The 25,005-nt window shown below is 37.1% G+C and overlaps 5 protein-coding genes across 9 annotated transcripts; 3 read left to right on the top strand and 2 right to left on the bottom strand.

Moving 5' to 3' along the window:
* Positions 1-2: 2 nt before the first annotated feature.
* LOC105963725 (malonyl-coenzyme:anthocyanin 5-O-glucoside-6'''-O-malonyltransferase-like) lies at positions 3-2,430 on the bottom strand. Its single transcript, XM_088813870.1, has one exon. It carries the CDS (start codon positions 1,500-1,502, stop codon positions 123-125), a length of 1,380 nt encoding a protein of 459 aa, XP_088669996.1. The 5' UTR covers positions 1,503-2,430; the 3' UTR covers positions 3-122.
* Positions 2,431-2,743: 313 nt separating this feature from the next.
* LOC105963723 (phenolic glucoside malonyltransferase 1) lies at positions 2,744-4,123 on the bottom strand. The gene has a single exon (XM_012988165.2). It carries the CDS (start codon positions 4,121-4,123, stop codon positions 2,744-2,746), a length of 1,380 nt encoding a protein of 459 aa, XP_012843619.2.
* A 775-nt stretch (positions 4,124-4,898) lies between these two features.
* On the top strand, positions 4,899-7,133 carry LOC105963722 (Cyclophilin-like peptidyl-prolyl cis-trans isomerase family protein). Its single transcript, XM_012988163.2, has 5 exons — positions 4,899-5,122; positions 5,253-5,327; positions 5,979-6,140; positions 6,608-6,766; positions 6,851-7,133. Exons 1-5 carry the CDS (start codon positions 5,120-5,122, stop codon positions 6,932-6,934), a joined length of 483 nt encoding a protein of 160 aa, XP_012843617.2. The 5' UTR covers positions 4,899-5,119; the 3' UTR covers positions 6,935-7,133.
* Positions 7,134-7,807: 674 nt separating this feature from the next.
* On the top strand, positions 7,808-14,526 carry LOC105963721 (SMAD/FHA domain-containing protein). Of its 2 annotated transcripts, none has more exons than XM_088813847.1 (13): positions 7,808-8,231; positions 8,901-9,085; positions 9,161-9,264; positions 9,620-9,700; positions 10,278-10,381; positions 10,536-10,622; positions 11,510-11,712; positions 12,179-12,380; positions 12,456-12,506; positions 12,598-12,696; positions 12,783-12,842; positions 12,981-13,102; positions 13,250-14,526. In XM_088813847.1, the coding sequence occupies exons 1-13, from the start codon at positions 7,977-7,979 to the stop codon at positions 14,295-14,297; spliced, it is 2,601 nt and encodes an 866-aa protein (XP_088669973.1). In that variant the 5' UTR covers positions 7,808-7,976; the 3' UTR covers positions 14,298-14,526. The 2 variants fall into 2 exon arrangements, with proteins under 2 accessions (XP_088669973.1, XP_088669971.1); XM_088813845.1 differs by having other exon boundaries at positions 12,978-13,102.
* Positions 14,527-15,124: 598 nt separating this feature from the next.
* Positions 15,125-23,316, top strand: ARK2 (armadillo repeat kinesin 2). 4 transcript variants are annotated; one of them, XM_012988159.2, is made up of 19 exons: positions 15,125-15,793; positions 16,731-16,831; positions 16,947-17,069; positions 17,715-17,900; positions 18,044-18,265; positions 18,354-18,507; positions 19,077-19,226; positions 19,481-19,569; positions 19,725-19,928; positions 20,269-20,367; positions 20,583-20,714; positions 20,814-20,948; positions 21,113-21,248; positions 21,321-21,413; positions 21,626-21,751; positions 21,922-22,047; positions 22,263-22,406; positions 22,644-22,772; positions 22,881-23,316. In XM_012988159.2, exons 1-19 carry the CDS (start codon positions 15,655-15,657, stop codon positions 23,039-23,041), a joined length of 2,649 nt encoding a protein of 882 aa, XP_012843613.2. In that variant the 5' UTR covers positions 15,125-15,654; the 3' UTR covers positions 23,042-23,316. The 4 variants fall into 4 exon arrangements, with proteins under 4 accessions (XP_012843613.2, XP_012843614.2, XP_088669961.1 ...); XM_012988160.2 differs by having other exon boundaries at positions 15,383-15,793; positions 16,737-16,831; XM_088813835.1 differs by having other exon boundaries at positions 15,383-15,793; positions 21,113-21,413.
* Positions 23,317-25,005: the final 1,689 nt, after the last annotated feature.

Raw genomic sequence — 25,005 nt, 5'->3', positions numbered from 1 at the left:
TCTTTTGGTACCATTCAATTATTATATATTAATTAATAAATATGATATATTAATTTTTTTAGTATAGAATTCCATTTTTGCATTACTATACATAATAAAAATCCATACTATGTATTAAATATTCAAATATTTAATCCAGGATAATAAACAGCTGCAAAAGCATCCATTTTCTTCTTGGGCAAGGATAAACCAATCTCCAAACCCCCTTCAAATTCCCTGGATTTGCAGAGTGACATGGAACCATCTCCATCGATGGCGATCGCCTCGTACTTCTTCGGCGTTCCCCACCCGAAATCGGAATCATATAAATCGAACTTCGGCGATCCCGCCACCCCGAACAGCCGTTTTCCGATCATCTTTCCGTAGTTCGACAGCCACTTATCTGCATCTGCCAGTATTTCGTCCTTGTTGTTCACTTTTTTTCCGATCACATCACCGATTAACTCCACCGCCGTCAGAAATCCGTCTTCTCCTTTCAGATCCGCGTGCGTAGATTCCACCACCGCCATGCCCACGCAGTTGCCGAAATAATCGGCGGGGATCGGCGGATCCGTGCGCCCCCGCACGTCCACCGCGAAGGCGAAATATTCCGGCTCGTTTTGACCGTCGTCCGCCACCTCGTCCTCCGCCGAGGATTTGGCCAAGCAACTCCACACGTAAGCGGCGGTTATGGTGAAAGACGACAGGTGGAGTAAATCTGGCTTCCTCGCTTGGACGGAGTTTCTGAGCTTTTGGATGTCGTTTTTCCGCAAAATATACGTCGCTCGGAATTTGTTCGTCGGTAAATTCAGCAGCGACGAAGAAGACTCCATCTTCAAATGTTTGAAGCTGTTCCAGAAAGTATTTATCAGCCCCGCCGGATCTTTCACTACTGATCTGTCGTACATCGGAAGTGACCGAGTCAAAACCGGAAACTCGCCGAGTTTCGCGATTGAACTCCACGCTTTTATGAATCCAACTATAGAACTCGCATCCCCAACAGCATGGCTATTGTTGATTCCGACGCATATTCCGGTGCCGGGAAACAGTGTTATCTGGACGGCCAAAACCGGGATAATTACGGATTCTCCTTCCTTTTCCGGCGCCGGTAAATCGGAGAAGAAAGAGTAGAACTCATCCGCAACACGAGGATGGTTTCCGGTCAGGTAATCGAAGTCATGAGCTTCGTTTGACTCAGCGACCGTGACGGAAACTGAGTCACCGGGAAGATATCGGAGCTCCGGCATGCCGGAGTTTAACGGGTAAATTAAGTTTCCGGCCAACGGAAGGAAATATTTGAGGGTTTGCGAAAGGGAGTTTTTGAAACTTGGAACTATTGTTTGGAGGAAATGAGTTTTGGAGCAGGGGAAATTGTAGAAGAGAAGACGTTGGATTGGATGGAAGTGCACCCATATCACGTCGAAAAACGTTAGCGGAAGCCTCTGCTCCGCCGCATTGCCGCTGTGCGGCGGCGGAACACGGCAGTGCTCCAGGATGATTGCGGATTTGAAGGAGGCGGCCATAGATTCTGATGATATCTGTCTTTGCAGTTTGCACCACCTATTTATATATACAGGTGTGTGTATATATTTTAATTTTACCTCTTTTTATTCAAGGATACAAATCATATATACTTCTTTTCAAGACTACACAACTCAGACTTAAAAAAAAAAAATGATTTTTTTATTAATATTTGTTGTGAAATTACATTAATTTATATGAAATATTTATTGAAAAGAGTAATAAACAATTAAAAAAATTATTTTCGACTTGGAAAATTTAGTCGTTTGAATAATTGTATATTTGTATATTTGTATTTGTACGTACCGTTGCTTGAAATGGTTGAACATGGGCTCAAGAAGAATTGACCGCCCACCAATTTCATTCACTAAAATTAAGACACTATTGTTAGCCAATCGGTCGAAATTTGACAACAACCTAAAATGTGTCTAATCAAATACTATTAAATTAGTCCCGTAAACGATGATCTAGTGTTTGGAGCAAGTGATTATTCAGATTTGAATTTTCTTGCTAACGGTTACTAGGTCGAGCTTATCTAACATGATTAGCCTAGTGTATTTTACATCTATAGTATGATTTACAGGCTATTACACGAGAGTGTAGATGTTATATTCCAATTTAGATAACACAAGTTTACAATATTCTATTAGAGAGAGAACCTTTGGACAAAAGTCTCTACAAATATAATATGATTAACGTAGGAGGGCCACAAATTCTCAATAACAGAATGTCGACACGTGAGATCGATTTCGTATTTGTTACGAAACATGATATGATTACCGTTGAAGGGCCACCACACATATTCAATAAAGGTTTGAGTGCAATTTGTTACGAATTTTTCTTCGTATATGTATGTATGGAAAGAGACAAGATAGCCTTTTCTTTGTGCGTGACTTGTAGAAGGCCAACTTCTTTACTAATCACTAATAAACTCCATTAATACATGAACAATCCACACTCATTAAAACTCCGGAATTATTGCATTTAATACTCCTATATTATAAGGAATTGCTAAGAAACCCTTGTATGGTAAATATTGGCAAAAACACCCCTATAATGCATTTTTTAGCACTTAACCTCCTAAACAGTGTGTTTTAGGGTAGTTTGCGAATCATAGGAAAAAAATTGCTAATATTTATAACAAGAGTAATTTCTTGATAATTAGTGTAAATCACGGGGTGCTAATTGCAATAAACCCTTAAAACTCTAGGATAATATAATATAAAATATAAATTAAATTAAATCATTTCTTCAGACCATCAGCAAAGAATCCAGCAAAAGCATCCATCAATACCACAGGCAAAGACAAGCCAATCTCCAACCCCCCCACAAACTCCCTGCTTTTCACAACAGACATCGAATATCCATCTTCATCAATCGACAAAAACTCGAACTTCTTAGGCCTCCCCCACCCGAAATCAGCATCGTACACGTCAATCTTCGATGACTCCGCCACCCCGAAAACCCGTTTTCCGGCCAACCCCGCGTAATTCTCCCACCACTTCTCGACTCCTACAAAGATCTCGTCTTTATCGTTCGCCTTTCTCATAATAAGCTCCCCAATCTTCTCGACTCCAATCAAGAATCCATTTTCCCCTCTCAAATCCCCGTTTCTCGATTCCACGATAAAACCCGAAGCCAAACAATTACCGAAATAACCCTCCTGTAGTGGTGGATTGCATCGAAGTCTTGCATCAGCAAGAAACGCAAAATACAGTGATTCATCTTCGTCAATGCAAGATATGGAGTTTTCTGATTTCACCATGCAAGTCCATGCGAGCGAGCTAGCCAATGTGAAGGCTGATAAATGAACGAGATTAGGCCGTTTCTCGAGGACTAAAGCCCGTAGTTTCTCGATGTCTTTGTGGGCCAGCACGAAAGTGGAGCGGGCTCGGTTAGTGGGAATCGGGACCCGTGAAAGTGGAGGCTCGATTTTATTCTTCTTTATATTGTTCCATTTCTTGATCGACAGTCCGTGTGGATCTTTGATCAGGGATCTATCAAGAGATGGTCCGGCGAAAGACGAATCACTGCCACCGAGTTTCGTGATCGAGGCCCATGCTTTCAGGAAATCGAAAGTGCTTCTTGCATCGGTTGCAACGTGATTGCAGGCGATTCCGATACAAATACCTGTTTCTGGAAAAAGTGTCACCTGGAGCGATAGAAGAGGGATCATTATGTCGTCCGAATTTGGTTCAGTAATTTTATCGAGCAGGTGGGGGGCATAAGCGTAGAAATCATCAGCTTCCCTGGATAGATGACCCGAGAGGTAATCGAAATCGGAAACTCGAACCGATTCGGAGAACGTCAACGGAACCGAGTCGCCGGGCCTGTAGCGGAGAACCGGCAGCGCGTCCGAAGAATTCAGAGGGTAGATTAAATTTCCGGCGAGGGGGAAATAGTGTTCGAGAGTTAGTGAGAGAGATTTCGTCATCTGCGGGATTATCGTGTCGATGAAATGTGCGTGTGAACAGGGGAAATCGTAGAAGAAGACTCGCCGGAGAGGGTGAAAGTTTATCCATTCCATATCGAAAAACGTTAGCGGGAGTGACGTAATCGCGGCGGTTGGCTCCTCCGCCGGAGAAACTCGACATCGTTGTAGCTCGATTGTCTTCTCCTGCATTTTTAGTATTCTGCTAATATGGATTTAAGTTACAGTTTTTTGTACACTGAGATTTTTCTTTTTTTTTTTTTAAGATCACTAAAATTTGTTTGATGTTGAATTACTTTTTCTTTTGATAGATATTTTTGAAATAATTAAGGAAATAGTTTGTTACGCTCTCGTGTTGGATGATTGGTGACGGTTATAAATCAAATCAAAAGTTATGCAATACACTATTTTGAGATTTATTGTTAAAGAATTGGTCGAAGCTCGATTCGTTAATACCATGAAAAATATCGAACATGTTTTCATTTAAAAGGATTTAAATTTCTATTTGAACTTTTCACTCGACTTGTATTAAAAAGTTATAAATATAGACACATGACACGATTAAACAAGCAAACTGTTCCAGCTCGACAATACACTATTTTGAGATTTATTGTTAAGGAATTGGTCGAAGCTCGATTCGTTACTGTAATGAAAAATATCAAACATATTTCCATTTAAAAGGATATAAATTTTTATTTGAACTTTACACTCGATTTGTATTAAAAAGTTGTAACTATGTATCACGATTAAACAAGCAAATTGTTCGAGTTCGACTCTTATTGATTTAGTTAAGTCTTGTTTGGGTTAATTGTCGATGATCAACAGAACACAACACAATTTTAAAGCTTCGAAAAATAGTCTATTAACCATTATATTGTAACTATTTAATTCTATTCCTAATCACTTTTGTGGATTTCTCAAAAAAATAGAGAATATTTTTTAAAGGGCAATTTAGAGATTATAGGTTGTAGTAGGGGTATTTATGGTATTTAAGCTATTGTTTAGAGGTATGTTCCGTATGTAGAACAGTAGAAGCAAAGTATAGCAAACTCGGCGATTATTAGCTTCAAAAGTACAGGAAACGCTGAAAAAATTCCATACTTTTGACAGTACTAAATTCACTTCCACCATTAGAGCTGCTTCGATTTCAATTGAAATTCTCGTAAACTCTTGTTTACTTCAGAACAAATGGTAAGTGTCAATTTCTCCTGCCATGTTTTCTTCTCTGAGGAATTTCATCGAACAGTTTACGCGCATTCGGTTGGTTTAGTATGATCCATTACTCCGCGAATATATACTTTAATTTTTCCCCAATTTTCAGGCAGTTACGCTTCACACGAATTTGGGTGACATCAAGTGCGAAATCTTCTGCGACGAGGTCCCCAAGACTGCTGAAGTACGTGCTTCGTACTTGCTTCTTAATTTTCATGTACTCATTTTTTTAAATTCTGACAATGGTGAGATTGGGGAAAATTAGACGGCGTTAATTTTTGGTTGAAATGTGTGAGCACTTCAATTTTTTTGTGCTTATGAAATTTAGGGCTGAATGATGATGTGGTATGTTCTGGATTTTTTGCTGAATTATTTACTGAATTTTATGTAGTAAGTACTTGTTTTGGCATGAACCCTAATCGTATTACAGTGTTTTTCAGTGTATTAAATTAAGGACTGATTAATCTGTTGGTTTATTATCTGTACTCTCTTGCTTCCGTTATGTTTTAGCTCGACTGTAGTATGACAACTTTAGTTGTGTTTATTTTTTTTGTGACATCCTGGTTAGAGTTTTAAGGTTTTGCATCGGTGAACAGGCGTTAGAAAGGATGCTCTAGTATATATAAATTTCTGCTGCAGATGTATGCAATAACGTGAATTTATAACACACTCGATTCCATATTGTCCTGCATTTTCGACACTTTTATGCAAGTTCTTTTACAGGTTACAGATCATATACTTATTTGAACCGCCTTGGACTATTTTTCAAGAGCAAGAATCGTTTTTTTTCTGTAACATTATTAATCGTCTTGAACTGCTATAATTGTGTTTGCAGAACTTTTTGGCACTGTGTGCGAGTGGCTACTATGACGGAACGATATTTCATAGAAATATTAAGGGTTTCATGATACAAGGTGGTGATCCGACTAATACTGGCAAAGGCGGGACAAGTATATGGGGCAAAAAGTTTAACGATGAGATAAGAGAGTCTCTCAAGGTAACTTCATAAATTATGGTTTCCGACTTAATTTTTTTTTCATCCAATTTATGCTCCCCCTGTTATATATATGATGGTCTCTGGATCCGTGAATAATTGCTTATTGTTCATCTCTTCCCATCAAGAAAGAGCGTTTGCATAATACAAAACCAGAGCCTTCACTCTTCATTTTCATTGTTTAACCACGGTTGGATTAAATTATGATGATAGTGTGATCTGTTCTACTTGACTGTGGTTTTTGTTAGTTCGTTAAAGCTGGAGATGTTTAATATACTTAACACCAGGAAAGAGTTTCCTGATTGTAACTACCTCATGCGCTATTATCTGGCCAAATAACACTCGTAACACCTAAAAATTGAATATTTTATTTCTACTGAAGAACGTGAAGTTAATTATATGAGATGCATACCTACGAGTGTATTTGTATATTGGAATGTCTTATCGTTTTGTTTAAACTTCGAATCCAGCACAATGCTAGAGGTATGTTGTCGATGGCTAATAGTGGGCCCAATACTAATGGAAGCCAGTTTTTCATTGCGTACGGCAAACAGCCTCATCTTAATGGAGTCTATACCATCTTCGGCAAAGTGATCCATGGGTTCGAAATCCTTGATATTATGGAAAAGGTAAAACCGAAGATTTATTCAATTTTTTTATTTTAGATATTTAATTTGTTCATGATGCCAAGAATATTATTTGCAATTTACCAGGCTCAAACAGGACCAGGCGATAGACCTCTTATGGAGATCAGGGTCAACCGTGTGACAATCCATGCCAACCCTCTTGCTGGTTAAAAAATTGCAGCTAAAAATAGTACAAACTTGTGCCTAGTCAAACAGTTGTTGATGTATTTAATTTTATCAATATATCTGAAATTGAAAACTGGACATCAAATTACGACTTAAGCCCGACTCGTGATCGGTGGTTGTTGATGGCGTACTATCTGAATTTTTTCGGTTTAGACAAGTGAGATATTATCAGCGACTTACATTATTTCAGTGTTCGGAAAATACACAAACCATGTTTGTGAACAAGTTCGCCACCGGGATAGATGGTTTCATAATATTGTCTCTAATTTGGTTTTATTGAGCTGCTGCGTGACTAAAAACAGAGGCAATGGAAGCGTTTTGGGGCTTGTTTTCATACTTGCAAGCAATTTGGGGCTTGTTTATTGTGTTTTGGGAGAGGAGTTTGGGATGATAATAATATTTGTTTATATTTGGAGGAAATAAAAAATGTTGTAGCAATTAAATCAAAGAGGTGATAAATGTCGTTTCAATTTTGTATTTATTATTTTGACTTGAAATGCGATTTGAGCATCTTTTAGATTGAATTTGGTAAAACTCAAAACACGGAATTTATAGTCATTTGAGTTAGCTTTCTAATCCAACTTAAATCAGCAAGATTGAATGTCATATTATAAATTTACGAATGAACAATGCCTAGGACTTTAATGTTTTGAGTTAACGAAAAATCAAAATGTAAATTACTGTAAACAAAAAATAATATACAAAAAATCAGAATTGAAGTTGCAAGTTGAATCAGAAATCCAACTCAAAGTACTACAAATTCCGTTTTTGACATTTTGACAAAATCAGCATTGAAGACGATCTAAATTACGTTTGAAGTAAAAACGATATAATATCTAAAATATATTGAAGAAAAATAATATTTTAGAAATAAAATTTAGAAGGTAAAGTGAAATGGGAACAAAATGAAAACGACACATTGCCTCAGCTTCCCCCATACGCTAAAACCCAGTACACCAAGATCCAGCGCACAAAACTAGGGTTTTTTAAAATCCGCGCCAGAAGCCAAACCAGTTTCACACACAAAATGGCAAAGGAACACGAGAACCCGACGACTCCGCTGGCCGCGAAACTCAACCCGAGCCCTAACTCCGCTCAGAATGAACCCAGAAATGGCTGCATCAGCCACAATAACGACACCAATTCGAGAAATGCGCACGGTGCAGAAGATTTTATATCGTCAGTGGCCGCGAAAACCGCCGCCCAGCCGCTTCACTACTCCGATCCCGATGTTTGGGGCGTTCTGACAGCTATATCTGACAAGGCACGCAAGCGGCAACAGGTTTACCTACGCCTTAAATGCTTTATATTTGTATTTATATTTGCTCCAGTTGTATGTTTTAATTTTTGATTCAGTCCTTAAAATCGGTAGTAAGAATACATTCAATTCAAATTTGACCTTTGAGTTTGAACACTATAGGTTGAGAATTAGTATTACATTGAACTTGCATTAGATTATTAGCCTGTTCTTGTATTTGATTAGAACTCTGGTTAATTTGTTCGGTTTTGATTTTTTTATCAGTAGTGTGAAAAATACAGAGGAAAAGAAGTACGACACGCAGATTATTTAGTTTTGTGACAGATTTTTAATCTTTGGTCCGTTTATCGAATGCACCGTTAATTTTTTTCTACATTACGATTGAATGATTTAGGCATGTGTTAGTTAATCTGAACAAGTTAGTCCGATGTTTATGTGCCAACTTTTTGTGTGTGCGTTTCACTAAAAGGGTTCTGTTGAGAACAGTGAGTTAGAGATGGTTATTCTCTATCCTCTATGTTATTTTTTTTACAGCTGTTGTATATGCCAGGATAGTTGGTTTTACATTGCCTTGTCAGTATATTTAATTCGAGAAGCTTAAAAGCATAGGCTCTCGTGCTTATCATATGATAGGAGCACATTTTCCAATTTGGCATTCTGGGGTTTTAGCTTATGCAATTGTTGATACACCAGGGGATGAATATGCTTCTGACTTCTGATGAACACTGCATCGGTCGGCTAGTAGATGATGCTCGTTTCCAGATCATTTCACCTGCAGTTAGTGCTCATCATTGCAAGATTATTCGGAAGAGGACCTCTGGTGAAGATACAGAACATGAATCAGACAACTGTTTTTCTGTGTTCTTAAAAGATTCTAGGTTAATATTCTCCAGTAAAGGTTGCAGTTGTGGATTTTGATTGAAAATATTCTGATGTTTCTAAGTCTTACGCAGCACGAATGGGACATATTTAAACTGGGAAAAGTTGAATAAAAGTAGCTCTGAAGCAAAACTATGTCATGGAGACATCATTTCAATAGCGTTTGCTCCCCAACATGGTAGAGTTGTTGTATTCTAAATTCTACTTCTATTTCAGAGTGTGCCAATCTTTATGCAGCTTTGCCTTTTTGTCAAGTTTTTCTTGGTTTCGATTTTTTTCCTCCTCGACACGGTGAAATTATTTCTGTAAGTTGAAGTTATATTTGCTGATGTTTAAGTATATTGGCTTTTCATGAATTCTGTAGTAACCTTTTTGTTAAGAGCTACATTTCTACAAATTGATCTTCACTCTATTTTGCAATTAAAACTTCTGCTGTTTATTTTTTGGGAGAATATTGTGGGGGTAACCCCATCCCAATAAATGACACTCACCAAAATTTTGTTGTGACCTTAATTTCTTGTCCATGTTCACAGAACTTGCTTTTGCATTTGTCTTTCGAGAAGTTCAGAAATCCTCCCGTGTATCTGATGGCGGATTTCTAAAGAGAAAATCAGGTATATTTTATTTTTAATTGACAACATTAATTTTTTGGAAGTAAATACTATCAACTTATCCATGAGAGAACTGGTTTACACTTCACACAAGTAAATTATATTTTCTTAGTTGCTGCCTAGTCACTGGCAGTATAATACGTATATTGCTCTTTCTTTCTGGAGGAGGCTTAATTGTTTCTTCAGCTGTTTGTGAATGTTGAGAGATGATCAAGTTATTGTTTCAAGTACCTTATTTTATGTTTTATTTGGAAAATTGTCGTAAAATTTTCTTTGCTGATCTGCGGAGTATAGAAAGTTGTCTATATCTTGATGTGGTTTACAAAGTGTAATTCTAAAGAGAAGGGAATCTATTCTGATTAAAATTGTCAGATAATGGACATTCTGTTTCAATACTTTCAGTTCCTTGGAAAATCGGGTTACGGAAATTAATATGTTTTACATATTAATCATTTTTGCCTGTCAATTTGTACTTGTCTCTCTTCCTATAAATAACTACTCAAACTGAGGATATATGCTTAAACTTTGATTGGATGAGATTTCTGGTTAGTATTACTTATAGCTAAGTTATTTCTTGAAGAGGAATACGGTGCTGAGAACAAGAGATTGAAAGGAATCGGCATTGGAGCTTCTGATGGTCCAATCTCTCTTGATGATTTTCGGAGCCTTCAAAGATCAAACACGGTATTTATGTTTACTGTGCTAGTTTGCTTTGCAACATATATAGTATGACCTTCGAGTTTGCAGTCGCCATTCAGTCAAGAGTTGTTCTGATTTCCCCCTTTTCTCTTTTAAATTTTATAGCAGCTTTTTGAGGAAATGTTGAATGTATTTTCAGGAACTCAGAAAAAGTCTGGAAAATCAAGTTGTGACGGTTGAATCCTTGCGCAATGAAAACCGCGCTGCAATAGAGAAGCATGAAATTGTATGTCTTTCTTTCCTTATATATGCAGTTCTCTTTTTACGTTTTCTTTGCTTCTTCTTTCTTTTATGGAGGTGATGCTTACAAGTAATTAGCTCCTTTATCCTGTTAGTTATTTTTATCTATAGGGATAGTGTCTTTGTCTATGATATCAAGAAACTACACTGTCTCTTCCTCTGTGAAGTTCTCTTAAAAAAGTATGGTTTTTCAGTATCACGAAGTACTAGGACTTTGTCGGAAATTTGTCGTATTACTATTCTTATATGAAGAGCACTGAAAGTTTCAAATATTTGTAATCTATTAACTACTGGTATAATAGCAGTAGCCATCATTGGTTCCACAATATTCATTGACATATGGAATTATGTTCAAATTAATGCTGAACCTGTGTCCTTGCAATTTTCGGAAGACGAGTGTTGCTAGCATAATTTTTTCAGACTCCTCGCACATAGTTTAATGTGAATATTCTTCTTCTTTGATTCTGCTTAGTACAGCTGCACTGCTCCACATGACTAGTGTTGTTGGCGGAGAACAGTTATAATGCTATCGGACAACCCCTAGTTGATTAAATTTGATTTGCTTTATTTACCTTGTTCAGTATAACTCCTTTTCTTGCAATTATATATTCTTCTAGTCCAGTTTATGATGTGCCGAGCTTCGGAGATTAAGAAGTTAATCTATTGACAACTTTCTTTGATAATCAAGTTACTTCTAGTTTGTCATTGTGACTCTTTTAATATCTATCTTTGTGAGCTTTACTTTTGTGTAAGTTTAAGGAATATACTAAATGATCAATTTCTTTCAGTTGCTGGCCATTATATATGCAACTTTTAATATCTGATTGATGGGATGTCCGAGTACCAGTGATCAAGGTGTTGTTTATTCTGCAGGAAATGAAGGAGTTGAAAGAATCAGTATCAAAATCTTATCATGATCAGATCAGTCAGTTAAACCAGTCTTTGGAGGCTAAAGACACAGAACTAACAGAGTTGAATAAAATGTCTGCTGAGCAAAAACACGGGATTGAGGACCTTACTGAAAGACTTAGTGCATCTATGCAGTCATGCATTGAAGCCAATGAAATAATTAATAGGTGAGAAGTTCATGAAGTGACTTTGAGCTAGAATTGATGAAAAATCTGAATCAGAGTATTTTTTTTTCTTTTTCTTTTTTGATTTCCTCAGTTGGTCAGTGCCATTATTCTTAGATTTAGTTCTTTTTTGCTTAGAGCGCTATCTGTAATCTTTGCTAGGATATATTACTGGGCTCTTCTACACCCTTTGGCTCTGTAAATCAGGGTGCCATAGAAAGGTGATGTGAAGTCATTTATTTGCAAAGTTCATATGATTTTTTGGGTAGGACAGGTTCAGGTAGGAATTTTATTGATTTTCAATTGGCAGCGTATATAAGTTTGTACGTAAAAAATGTGTCTAATAGAGTTAATCTTTGTGGACATATCTCCAAGTACAATCTATTGTATTTTTTGCGCTGAAGGTCAAATTGGATCATATTTATTTGGGACCCATATGAACTTTTTTATTTTTGTTTGCTTAAATCAGCCAAAAGATGTCTATATCAGAACTGAAAGCTCTATTAGATGAAGAGCGCGATCAGAGGAGAGAGGAGCGCGAGAAAGCTTCTGTAGATATGAAAATGGCAATACAGAGAGTTCAAGCTGAGGCCACAGAGGAAATACAACGAGCATCAGATAGCGCCTTGAGACGAGAGAAGGAGCAACAAGAAATGATTAATAAGCTTCAGGTATTTGTAATGAATTATTCTACGATTGTGGCTTTTTCATGTTTAGGCACTTAATAACGACCCTTGTTTATTCAGGAGGCGGAGAAAGAAAGGTGTTTATTGGTGGAAACTTTGAGGTCCAAATTGGTATATATAACTTCCTTCTTCCTAATATCATCATCTTTTTTTCGATATCAATATATTCCATTGGCACTTGATGATGCTCATGTCCATGCAGGAAGATACCAGACAAAAGTTGGTCAAGTCTGAAAATAAAGTGCGTCAGTTGGAGGGTCAAATCCACCAGGAGCAGCAAGCTTCTGCCAGTAGCAGAAAAGTACTCTTTTTTCTTCCACCTACTATTATAACAAAAAAAATTCTATCAGTTGCATGTTTTGCTAATGGTTTTATTCGTGTTTTTAGAGGGTTGAGGAACTTGAGCATGAAAGCAAAAGATTGAGGAAAGAACTTGAACGTGAAAAGGTAGGATTTGGCAGTAGGAATATTTCCTTCTGTTACTTTATGATTCGTCTTCTTATTAAGCACAAATATCGGGAGATTCACTTAACAAGTTTTATACGCATCTCGAACTGAGAGTAGTTTCTCTTGCTGTTGTAGCAGTCAGCTCGGGAAGAAGCTTGGGCCAAGGTCTCTGCTCTTGAACTTGAGATCAGTGCTGCAATGCGGGATCTCGATTTCGAAAGACGCAGACTAAAAGGGGCTAGGGAGAGAATTATGCTCCGGTGCGAATGCTTATATACGACACATTGGATTTTATACTGATTTCACATTTTTTTTGTTAGTATGAAATGGAGTAAATTGCAAGAAAGATTTCACCTATCTTTCACTCATATAACATGTAACATAACATCAGACGATTTTTACTGCAGCGAAACTCAGCTTCGTGCTTTCTATTCCACAACAGAGGAGATATCGGGGTTGTTTGCAAAGCAGCAGGAACAGCTTAAGGCAATGCAGAAGACCCTAGAAGATCAAGAGAATTACGAAACCACATCAATCGACATTGACCTCAATCAAATCGACGAAAATGAAAACCAATCAACAATCAGAAACAACGAAGATGCAAATCAAAGAAGCAACAACAACAGCACATCCAAGACAGAGAATCAAGCCGAGGAAGAATCGTCCAGTGACGAAGCAAGCATGACTGAGAAGCACGAATGCAACCTCAAAAGCCAAGAAAACAACCAAGATGACACACAGGAGGTAGAATTCAATGGTAACAATGTTAAGGGCGCGTTTGGCTCCGATATTAACGGAGATGCCATTGGAACCGAGCAAATCCCTGACACAGAGGGCTTCGCCACGTCACCAGCCACCGCAGTTGAAACCGAGCGAGTTCTCGAAACTGAAATCGAAATCGATTTGAATAAATGCAGCAGTAAATTGGATGGAGATACAATGGATGTAGATAATAATGGAATGGAAGAAGACACAGATGGTGGTGGAGGTGGGACAATAAAAACTACAGACCTTTTGGCTTCGGAAGTTATGGGTAGCTGGGCTTGCAGCACTGCACCTTCGGTGCATTGTGGAGAGAATGATAATTCCTCCGGCGAATGTGCTGTAGCTGCTGTTATGCAAGATTCGAGCAGTCTTGTGGCGGAGAGTCAGCATATTCCGGCGACCAAGGGTGAAGATTTCCGGAGGAGAAACGAGGAGCGGCGGGCGCTTAGTGAGATGATTGGCATCGTTGCTCCTGATTTGAAGGAGCAGTTCAGTTGTGCCGTAGAAAGTGAAGGTCGAGTGGGGTCTGAAAGAGGGGTGGCTTGTTCTAATTCCGATACCGAAGATTGCAGCGATGCTGACGTGGATGGTCGGAGTAAAGATGGTACTCGAGAAGTATCGGATGCTGAGACAGTTGATAGTGATGGGGCAAGCTCCGATGATGATACACAACAAGATTCGATTGGATGATGAAAGAAATTTTCGAATCTAGAATGAGTTTGGTTGTTAGTTTTCGTGTATAGCCTTTATTTTTTTATTAATTTTTTTTCTTTTTGTTTTTTAAAGTGTAAATCTTCAGTTTAGGAGTAGTTGACAATGATTAGATTTGAGGTTTGATTTGTTTGTAGAGTTATCTTTGTAGATGTCTCTATTGAGGCATTGCAAAAAAAATTGTAGTATTGTACTGGTGATTTCCTTTCCTTTCTCTGTTTTACTAATTCTCGACAATTTCTCGGGATGGATAGCGAGATCTTCAGCTCAATGAGACGAGACTTATGTCCGCGAATCCTTCTCTGGGCGAGCAATTATACTATTAAGTGGATCCTCGGCCCATTTCAGTTATTGTGTTCCATTAGGCTTTCGGCCAACAATGCCGAATTGGGCCCCATTACATATGTATCTGTCAATGTATGTACAGATCTATGGTGCAAAACTACTCGATCAGGATTGAATGTAAGTAACATCTACAAGACATGGAAAACGTGAAATTTATATTTGACACGTGGATCTGCGTAAAATATATTCATGAATATATACAAGTTTTAAATATCATTACAATATTTTGTTATAGGAATGCAATTTTGCTCAAAATCCTTAAAACGGGTAAATATTGTCAATTAGGATGAAATTGTTTTTTGTTTGAGACAAGGATGAAATTGTTTATTGCATATTTCTTGCTTATTGCATGGGCTATTCAATTGCAAACGGGCCTCCAAATATTAAAAAACCGAATCAATAGACAGCCCAAACCCGGTTTCCAACCCGACAAATAGGACCGTCGCCTAGATTCTCGCACCACCTTTTAAGGCAGTTCAAGTACTGCTCTTATCTATCGTGCTGCTGTTAATGGAAGCCCTTTTTCGTCATTTCATCTTCACCCCACCACTCTTCCCCCTAAAATTTCAACTTCCCCCACGACCCCGGTCCCACCTAAAATATCTTTCTTCATTTCCCTTTCTTCCTCATTTATTCCTATTAATTATATTTAAGGTACCCAATTTAATTGAATTTATCGGAGCGTACTATATAAGTGAAACTTCCAGAATTTAGCAAAAGGACCTTGGCAGAAATCAGAATCCAATTTTGGTATCCAAACAAGCCCTTAGCAAAAGGCACCGCATATGGATGGGTCCCACTTCCACCCCTCACTTTTTGTCACTGTTTTTTCAACTTAAAGCGGGCAGTGGGAAAAAGACCGAAAACCCCTTTCCATTTCAATTAATTCTCCCCCAATACCGTCACTTCGTATATACTCTTTGCTGTTTTTTGTTTTGTATTTAAAAAAGAAAAATCATTTCTCCAGGAGAGGAGAAAACAGAGAGGAGAAATGGCTACAGTTGGTGGTAACAGAAATGGCGTCCACAGGGCTTCAAATCTCCGTACTTCATCTTCCTTCAAATCGAAGCTTCCGCCGGCGAATGTCCGCCGCAGCAGCCCCGCCTCTATCGGCGGCGTCGCCGAGTCTGGTGAGTTGCGTGGACTTGTTTCTTACGATTTCTGACCCGGAGCGATCTGATTGCTTAGAGAGTTGTGGAAAACTCTGTGTTAATCGACCGTTTCTACTGGCAATGTAGTTTGCATTTGTGTTGGAGCTCGATTTTGAGATGTGGTTTGCTGAATGAATCTGCTAGTTTGATATTTGTGTTTGTTTCCGCCGTTATAATTATCTGAATTAATTGATTGATTGTTTGAATTGGTGTTTAGCGGCGCGCAGTTATCATGCTGTGGTGCTATTGGTTATGTCTCCTTCGCCTATGTTTCTGTACATATCTATACTTGTGATTTTTTTTATTTTTTTATTTTAAATACGAGCGGGCAGCATTTGAAGAACTTCTCTGAAATGTATGATAGATGGTGAACCTGTTATTAGGATCTGATTTCCTGAAAAAAGAGCAAAATAACATTGGGAAGTATTTGAGCCGCTTCTCCTCATTCGGAGAGGGACGACGTAGTTAGGAGTGTTGCGTGGAAGAAAAATACTGTTTACATTTTGCTATGAGGCAAAACTAGAGGGATTTCAGTTATTATGTAAGATAAATCAAAATTTTCTATGCTCGTGGTTTAAGTACATCCGCGGGGTACTTACCTTATTATGATGCGTATCCATATACCACGGAAATGGCTTAATGAGATTGTTATGAGGCTCAGATAATTAGCCAAGAGCTTTTTCGTGTTTATATGGTAGTATTTCTGAAGATATTTCTTGTAAAAAGATTAAATATAATTTAGGCTTGGTTAGTGAATTATTTACGTCAATCGAATGGTTGTCCAATCACGGATTCACCAGTGTTTCCGAACCACGTCTATCTATTTAAATTCTTATCTTATTTCGTGTGATTAAACATGAAATTACAAAATATATTTTAGGTGGTAAAATCTGATTAATGTATGTTACTGAGGTAGTTTCAGGAAGAGTTCGAGTTGCTGTAAGATTGAGACCTCGAAATGCTGAAGAGCAGGTAGCAGATGCAGATTTTGCTGATTGTGTGGAATTGCAGCCAGAGGTTCCATAATTAATTTTAGTCCTCCTCTTATATTGATAATCTACTATCTAGTATTGTATAGCAGCATAGATAAATAACTATGCCATGGTGTCATTTGGCACATTTTTCTTTGCAGCTCAAAAGGTTGAAACTTCGGAAAAACAACTGGGATTCAGATACCTTTGAGTTTGATGAGGTTCTTACTGAATTTGCATCACAGAAAAGAGTCTATGAAGTTGTTGCCAAACCCGTGGTCGAGGTGAATTCTGTGAAGCTTTTCTAATTTTATAATTCGTAGAGTTTGTTCATATAAACGTCTATATGATTTAAAGGCTCAGTGCGTTTAATCATGAACTGCTGTGTTCCTGGAAATTCATTGATTAGCTGGATAAGTTATTATTGATTTTAATTTTATACTAAGCATCTCTGGCAGCGATTGTGGATTGTATCTTTTGTCCTGCATCATTTTCACTTTAATAGTTGATATCTGTTTGAATAAGCATGTCTGATATAGTTTAGCGTGGCTTTCTTGCATCCTAGTCAAGAGCAACAAGAAATTGCCCTTTCACTCTTGACATATGTTGATTTGGAGATTCTTAAGGTGGGATATAATTAGAGTGCTTGTGTGCTTGTTTGATATGTGGTATCTCTTTTATTCAGTAGTAATTCATCCGAAATTGATATTATTTAAGATGAAACCTTACGTGAGTCTGGCAATGTAAGTGGCCATTCTGTGCCAATAGAGATGGACTGCCTAATGCTATGATGTGTATTGAGTGATTTGCTGTAAGCTTTGAGTTCTTCATTTTTGACATCAACTGCAGATTATTGAGATTATTCTCCTTATTTATGTAGAAGTCTTAATTGCTTACCATTATCTTCATTCATTTCGTAATTTTGTCAGAGTGTTTTAGATGGTTACAATGGGACAGTGATGGCTTATGGTCAAACTGGTACTGGGAAGACTTATACTCTTGGTCGACTGGGTGATGAAGACACTTCCGCACGGGGTATAATGGTTCGCTCTATGGAAGATATCCTTGCAAACATCTCTCCAGAGACTGATTCTATCTCAGTTTCATACTTGCAGGTTGGATGCACATAGTACATACATGATTGAAAAATGATTGTGTGTCATGAACATCTTTTTTCAGTACTATTTTTTGTTTATCTGAAAATAAATCTAGATATTTAAATGCTATTTTAATTTAAAATTATTGGTCTATTTTGTAGCTTTATATGGAAACAATCCAGGATCTACTATATCCAGCAAATGATAATATTTCAATTGTTGAGGACCAAAGAACTGGTGATGTTTCTTTGCCAGGGGCTACTGTATTAGAGATCCGGGACCAACAAAGTTTTGTTGAACTCTTACGCTTGGGGGAAGCTCACCGGTTTGCTGCTAACACTAGACTCAACACCGAATCTTCCCGTAGTCATGCCCTTCTAATGGTAAATGATAATATTGCTTGTTTCATCCCCATCCCCCCTTTCTCTCGCCATCCCTCTCTCGCTATGAAACTCACGTGGTACTGTATAGGTACAAGTGAAGAAGTCTGTACAGGGAGGGGTTGATTTTACTCAAGAAAGTCAAAATCACTCTAGTTTGGTTGGTAATTTGAGGCCACCTATGATACGAAAAGGCAAACTAATTGTTGTAGATCTTGCTGGTTCTGAACGTATACACAAATCAGGTCCGTTGAAACTATCAACCTTCTAGTTTTTATGTGTCTTTTTCTTGGATTTTTTTTACTGATACTTTATTTATTGTTTACTATTTGGTTAAATCAGCAGTTGTGGCGTTATTCCAGGGAGTAGTTTTTATACATTGCAGGCTCTTCTGTGTCTTAATCTGTTGAAACTCAGAAAATAGAACAAGGCCTGATTGGTTCTATTTTGAAGTAAATCAGGTCTTGTTTAGCCCACTGCTGTTGGATATTAAATCTTGCTAAATATGTGAAACAAGTTTCCTTTTGTTCTGCACAAAAGAAAAGATCTACTTACCTTTATTTTCTGTTAAGCTCTATCTCCTCATTGAGTGAACTGAATCTGATTGGGGCCATGGATGGAGCAAACTTATTCTGGGACTTATCGTAGATCAAAATTTCCTCATGCTTGATTTAATAAATAGTTTGTTAGGCACTAAATTAGAGTATGTCACCACCGTTCTTGTTTTGATGTTTAAGATTTATGAATGCAATTTTGCTTGAAGTGGTTTATAATTTCAAATAGTTTCCTGAGACACTTTGAATGTTTCTTGAAGGAAGCGAGGGACACATGTTAGAAGAAGCCAAATCTATAAATCTTTCACTGAGTGCTTTGGGAAAATGTATAAATGCCTTGGCGGAAAATAGTTCTCATGTCCCAGTTCGAGATTCAAAGCTTACAAGGTTACTTAAAGATTCCTTTGGAGGTGAGATTTTCTACTTATTTTAGTTAAGTATAGGATTGAGCTTCACTCACATTTAAGTTAGAACTTCAGTAACTTGTTATTTCAGTTTCTAGAACTAATATCATCAAACTTAACTGTAACTTTTTCCAAAAAAATGGAGACTACAATCCCATCATTTACTGATACTAATATAATATCTTAAACAATGTGGAGAGATGAAATATGGTGGTTTGGAAATTGGGATGATCTAACTTGTCTTACCTGGTACGCTACAGGAACATCCAGAACTTCATTAATTGTTACAGTTGGCCCATCTCCACGTCATCGAGCAGAGACTGCAAGTACCATAATGTTTGGACAAAGGGTGAGTTGTCGAACTCTGAAGTTATGATCGCAGCGCAATTGAAGAGTCAACTTTCTTGATGATTTCAATCTGTTAGGACAGAAACCATTTCTGTATTGGATAGAGTACTCCTTCAAATTTATAATGTGCAATCATCGCTTCTGATTCCTCCACAGGCAATGAAGGTGGAGAACATGCTCAAGATTAAGGAAGAGTTCGATTACAAGAGTTTGTCCAAAAGACTTGAGATGGAAATTGATAAGCTTATTGCTGAAAATGAAAGACAGCAAAAAGTTTATGAAAATGAGATAGAGAGAATCAGATTAGAAGCACAGAAACGTGTTGCTGAGGCTGAAATGAGTTATGTGGAAGTTTTAGAGGTATATTTACGCGCTCATCTGCCTTTGTACATGCATATTTCCATTCTATTTACACAAATATTTAATTGACATTTTTACTTGAAAGCGGATACTCTTCAATTTGTATTAAAATAACCCAATGTCAGATCAGAGTTGAATCTTTCGTCGTGCTATATTGAACTGTTATTAAGTTATAACAACTGGACACTGTTCTGAAATGTATGAAGTAATAAGTTGGACTAGTTTAGCACTACATAATTCATTTTCAGTAACATGCATTTTTGGCCATGTGGGAGAGATGATGGTTTTAACCTTGATCTATTTGATCTTTTTGCTTACCTTCTTCTACCTCTCTTATCAGGAGGAGAAAACAAAATGCCAGATGGACTATATGGAGTCAATTAAGAAGCTGGAGGAGAAGTGGACCTTTAACCAGCAAAAGCATGCTTTTAATGGAGAGGTATTCTAGCTTTGCTACTGTATTCTACTATTGGGTGGCGTAACTCCATCTAGTTACTATTAGAAGAGATTATAGTCTCATATTATTTGGCTAAGTCCATGTTAACCAGTTCTCATCATTCATTTACTCGACTAAATAAACAAAATGTGAACCCGTTTTTGTTTGTTTGCTACTATCTCAAAGTTCAGTTGAAGTTATTAAATTACTTTTTGCAGAATCATGCTTATGCTGGTGGCGAAGAGGTTGTTGAGCTTAAAAGATTGCTTCAAAATGAAATTCGTCTAAGAAAGGCAGCTGAAGAGGAAAATCACTTCTTAAAAAATCAGCTACTTAAATTTTCGAAGGAGGTATGTGTTGTTCAAAGCTGGATTTTTACTATGTCATGAGTTTTGCTGCTTCCTTGGATCCATATTTGATGGATTGTATATCTGGTTAATCTTGTGCAGTTGGAAGGTGGAAACGCTAATGGCTTTAGCATTCAAGAAGTGCTGGAGGAGGAGAGTCTTCAGAAGAAAAAACTTGAAGAAGAAGTGAGAGTTTTGCGAAGTCAATTGGCACAGCAGTCTATTGAAGCCAATCAAGTATGCTTTATATGTCCTTTTGTTCTTTTAATTTTATAAGGTGGTGATAGGCACTAGACTTGATAGTTGATGGGTATGCTAACGGGGTAAAGTTTTTCCGTAGATTGTTTTTCATTAGGCAGAAGTGTAACAAACTCCTTCTTTTGGCATCCTTATGTTCACAGACTAGAAGCTATCCAGAGAGAGGCAACTCTGGGAACCCACTTCTTGGTATAGATAGCTTAACTCCACTTAATGATCTGCGGTCTAGAGATGGCAATAATGGAGAAAGAGCATCCATCGCAAACCTTCATGAACAAGGTGCTGATCAGTGTTTTGGTTCATCTAAAACTGCTTTGAATTTATTTATTTATTTACCTATTGTTATGACAGTTGGATTGCATAAGATATTGTCCTTACTCGAGTCAGAGGATGCTAATGTGCGGATTCATGCTGTGAAAGTGGTAGCCAACTTAGCTGCAGAAGGTGTTTTACTTTTCTCACTCTTATGTCATGCGAGATGATGCTCATCTATACCTCCAACCTGATCATCCTTTTGAATACTCTTACATATATCACTTTTTCTTTAGCCGATTGTTAGCATCATGATGCCGAAATTTTTTTTTAGTTAGATACTACTGATGTTTTTTGACGTTCTAATTCTAGAAACTTACATGCACATACTACACACTTTATAGAAGCAAATCAGGAAAAGATAGTTGAAGCTGGTGGTCTCACTTCATTGTTGATGCTTCTTAGAACGTATGAGGATGAAACAATTCGTAGAATTGCAGCTGGTGCAATTGCCAATCTTGCTATGAATGGTAACTTCTTTTTCGTTGTATCATATTTTATGCTTCACCTAAATTACCTGCTATAGGTCTTTTGGTTCCCTTATATCTCTCCACATATATATGTGTATATAATTGGAGCTGACATATTCAACTCTTCTGATCATTTCACTTTGCTGCAAATACTTTTTTTTCCCATCCAGAGGCTAATCAAGAGCTTATAATGGCCCAAGGTGGAATCTGTCTGTTAGCAATGACAGCTGGCGATGCCGAAGATCCTCAGACTCTACGAATGGTTGCTGGAGCAATAGCTAATCTATGTGGAAATGGTACGAGTATTTTGTTTTGTAGTTTGAATCTGCACATTGCTCTAATCTCAGCGTAATCTCTCTCTTTTTGAGCTGGTTAATTGGAGTTCATTAAACCCTCACAGAATATGCACTCACTCTGAGTTACCATGGGTTTTAGTCCCCCCACCCCCTCACTTCATCTCTATTCTTACATCCCAAATTTGGAGTGCGTTTCTCAATTCTCGATTTTTCAGATAAACTGCAAACAAGGCTGAGGTCAGAAGGTGGCATCAAAGCTCTGTTAGGAATGGTGAGATGTAGACATCCCGATGTTCTCTCTCAAGTTGCACGTGGTATTGCAAATTTTGCCAAGTGTGAATCTCGAGCATCTACTCAAGGTAATTTTCTTCCATTTATTCGTGCGTGTCAATGGATAAGTCATTTTGAAATTTGAATCACAATAATCCAATTTGGATTAAATACAACTTTGCAATTTTAAAAAACTAAATAAATAAAAAAGAGAGCCAAAGTTAACTGCGCCATCCACGATAATTTTATCAGGCTTTTTGTAGGTAGTTTTAACATAAACATATATTAACCTGCATTAGAATGATGTAACACTTCCATAATAATAGGAACAAGAGATGGACGGTCTCTCCTGATAGAAGACGGTGCATTGCCGTGGATAGTACAAAATGCCAACAACGAAGCTTCGCTAATCAGACGCCACGTTGAGCTTGCACTCTGCCACCTGGCACAGCACGGTAATCATATTTGATATAACTGGAAAAAAAAAACCACGAGCATATATTATTTAAATTTCTTCGGAGCATTGAAAATATATTGCGTTCCCCAAAATTAAATATTAACAGAGGTGAATGCTAAAGAGATGATAAGCGGAGGAGCACTTTGGGAGCTAGTTCGTATTTCACGAGACTGTTCCAGGGAGGACATTAGGGCTCTTGCTCGTCGAACTCTAACAACAAGTTCCACTTTCCAAGCTGAAATGCGACGCTTAAGGATAGAGGTCTAATTTCTTAACTTTAAATCTAAATTTTCTCCTCTTCTTATTATATATAAAATCACCTGGCATGAGATTTGAATGTATGTATAATGTATTACTACTAGAAAAGTTGCTGGTTTTGTTTGTTATCATTATTTTATTTTTGTTCGATTGTCTGGCCAACTTCTTTACGATTATCTTTTTTTCCTTCAGTTGCAATTTTGTAGTAAATTGTTCATTTACGATTAGTTGTATATACGACGAGCGAGTACTTAAATGAAATTTCATTTTGTGTATCGCCTCCACATGCATGTTTTCTGTGTGAGTTACTTGTGATGTTATTATGTGTAACAAGTGACCTGTAGCTTCTTTGTCTTGACTCTTGATGAAAAAGTCAAATACAAATTGAGCATGAGCTAGATTCCCTCGTCCATTTTTGTATATGCTAAATCATTCTTTGTATATGCTATATATCGATATGATAATAGTTTCAAGTTGCGACAAACTTTATGTCAAAATCACTGTATCCACAAGTCAGTTGATGCCGAAATAAACCGGGTCCCATAATAAACCCACCTGTTTGGGGCGTGTTTGGACTTTGGAGTTTGTTATAGGGGTAAATCACAATCACCCCCTAATGTAAGGTTTATTTATGAAAGCCCCCCCCTCATTTTTTCATAATTACATGCACCCCTTGCAATTTGTAGATTTAGTAAATTAACTCCCTTTTGTTTGTAAGAAATTTACAACCTGTAAGGGGTTGGATGTAATTTCTCAGGAAAAAAAAGTATTTTTGTAATTACATGTTACCTTAGGGTGAAGGTTGTAATTTACCCATTGTTATATACGTGGGTAACGGCTGTGGCAAAGGGGTATCATTAGAAGAGTTGATATATATTTGTAGCGTTTACTATTAGAGTAAAGGTTTAGGGTTCAAATCATTTGTAACATGGTCCGAATTTGGATTTAAAAATAGAATTTGAGTCATATTTATATATCTAGCTAGCTTTTGACTATATATGTACTAGGCATCTTAAAAGCTGATGTGGAATTTGCCCAACAATTCAATTACTCAAATACACAAGACAAATTAGCCCTCAAATGATTTTGTAGATACTATACCCGATAAAATATATCGGTTGATCTTAAACCACTGATTTATACATAATAAAACATGCAATCATGTGTACGTTGTTTAGTGGATAGCTATTTATATAAATCTACGGTTTGAAATTACCCAGTGTATTACACCAAGTATAGCATCTCATAGACCCTTCAAATTGCACTAGGTCTTCAACTACCTTACAAGTTGGCATGTACTTGTCCATGATTCAATCACACGAAGACAAATTAGCACACAAATTGCACTAGTTGTTTAAATGGGATTTGATTGATGAGCTGTAAATTATGTGAGAAAAGTAAAAGCAAAACAAGAGAAGACTATATAAATTGTCTTCATTTGATTATCAACTTGGTATATATCCACACAATGATCATGTTGTTTTTTCTCTCTATAAAATCACTCTAAAAATTGAAAAACCATGCATAGAAGATACCGTCAGACTTTTTTGGTTCATGTTTGAATTTTCTTGATTTAAATCTAGGTCTGTTCAATTGTACCAAACATGTCTATGTAAACAATATAATTAATGAAACATTCAGGGGCTTAGGTATAAATAATATAATTACCATGCAAAAGCATCCGTGTGTAAAATTACTTGACCTATAAACTTTTCAAAGATTTATCTCAACTTCAAGCCAAAGCAATGACACACACATATATTGTGTGACATTTTTTAATAATTAGGAAATAATATAGAAAACAGCAAAAATGCAACACACACACATATTATACACATACATTAGGTTGCAAAAGAATAAAATGGACATTAATAAGGAAAATACTAATAGCTGAAAACAACCAGAAATTATTTGCATGCAAAAGAAATTGAAGAACAATTAGTAGAGAAACAAACTTTTATATATATATATAT

This window comes from Erythranthe guttata, chromosome 2, assembly GCF_056151865.1.
Source record: "Erythranthe guttata isolate IM_541 chromosome 2, IM_541, whole genome shotgun sequence".
Taxonomy (NCBI): domain Eukaryota; kingdom Viridiplantae; phylum Streptophyta; class Magnoliopsida; order Lamiales; family Phrymaceae; genus Erythranthe; species Erythranthe guttata.
The sequence above is the reverse complement of the archived record's forward strand: the minus strand, read 5'-3'. Positions and strand labels throughout refer to the sequence as shown.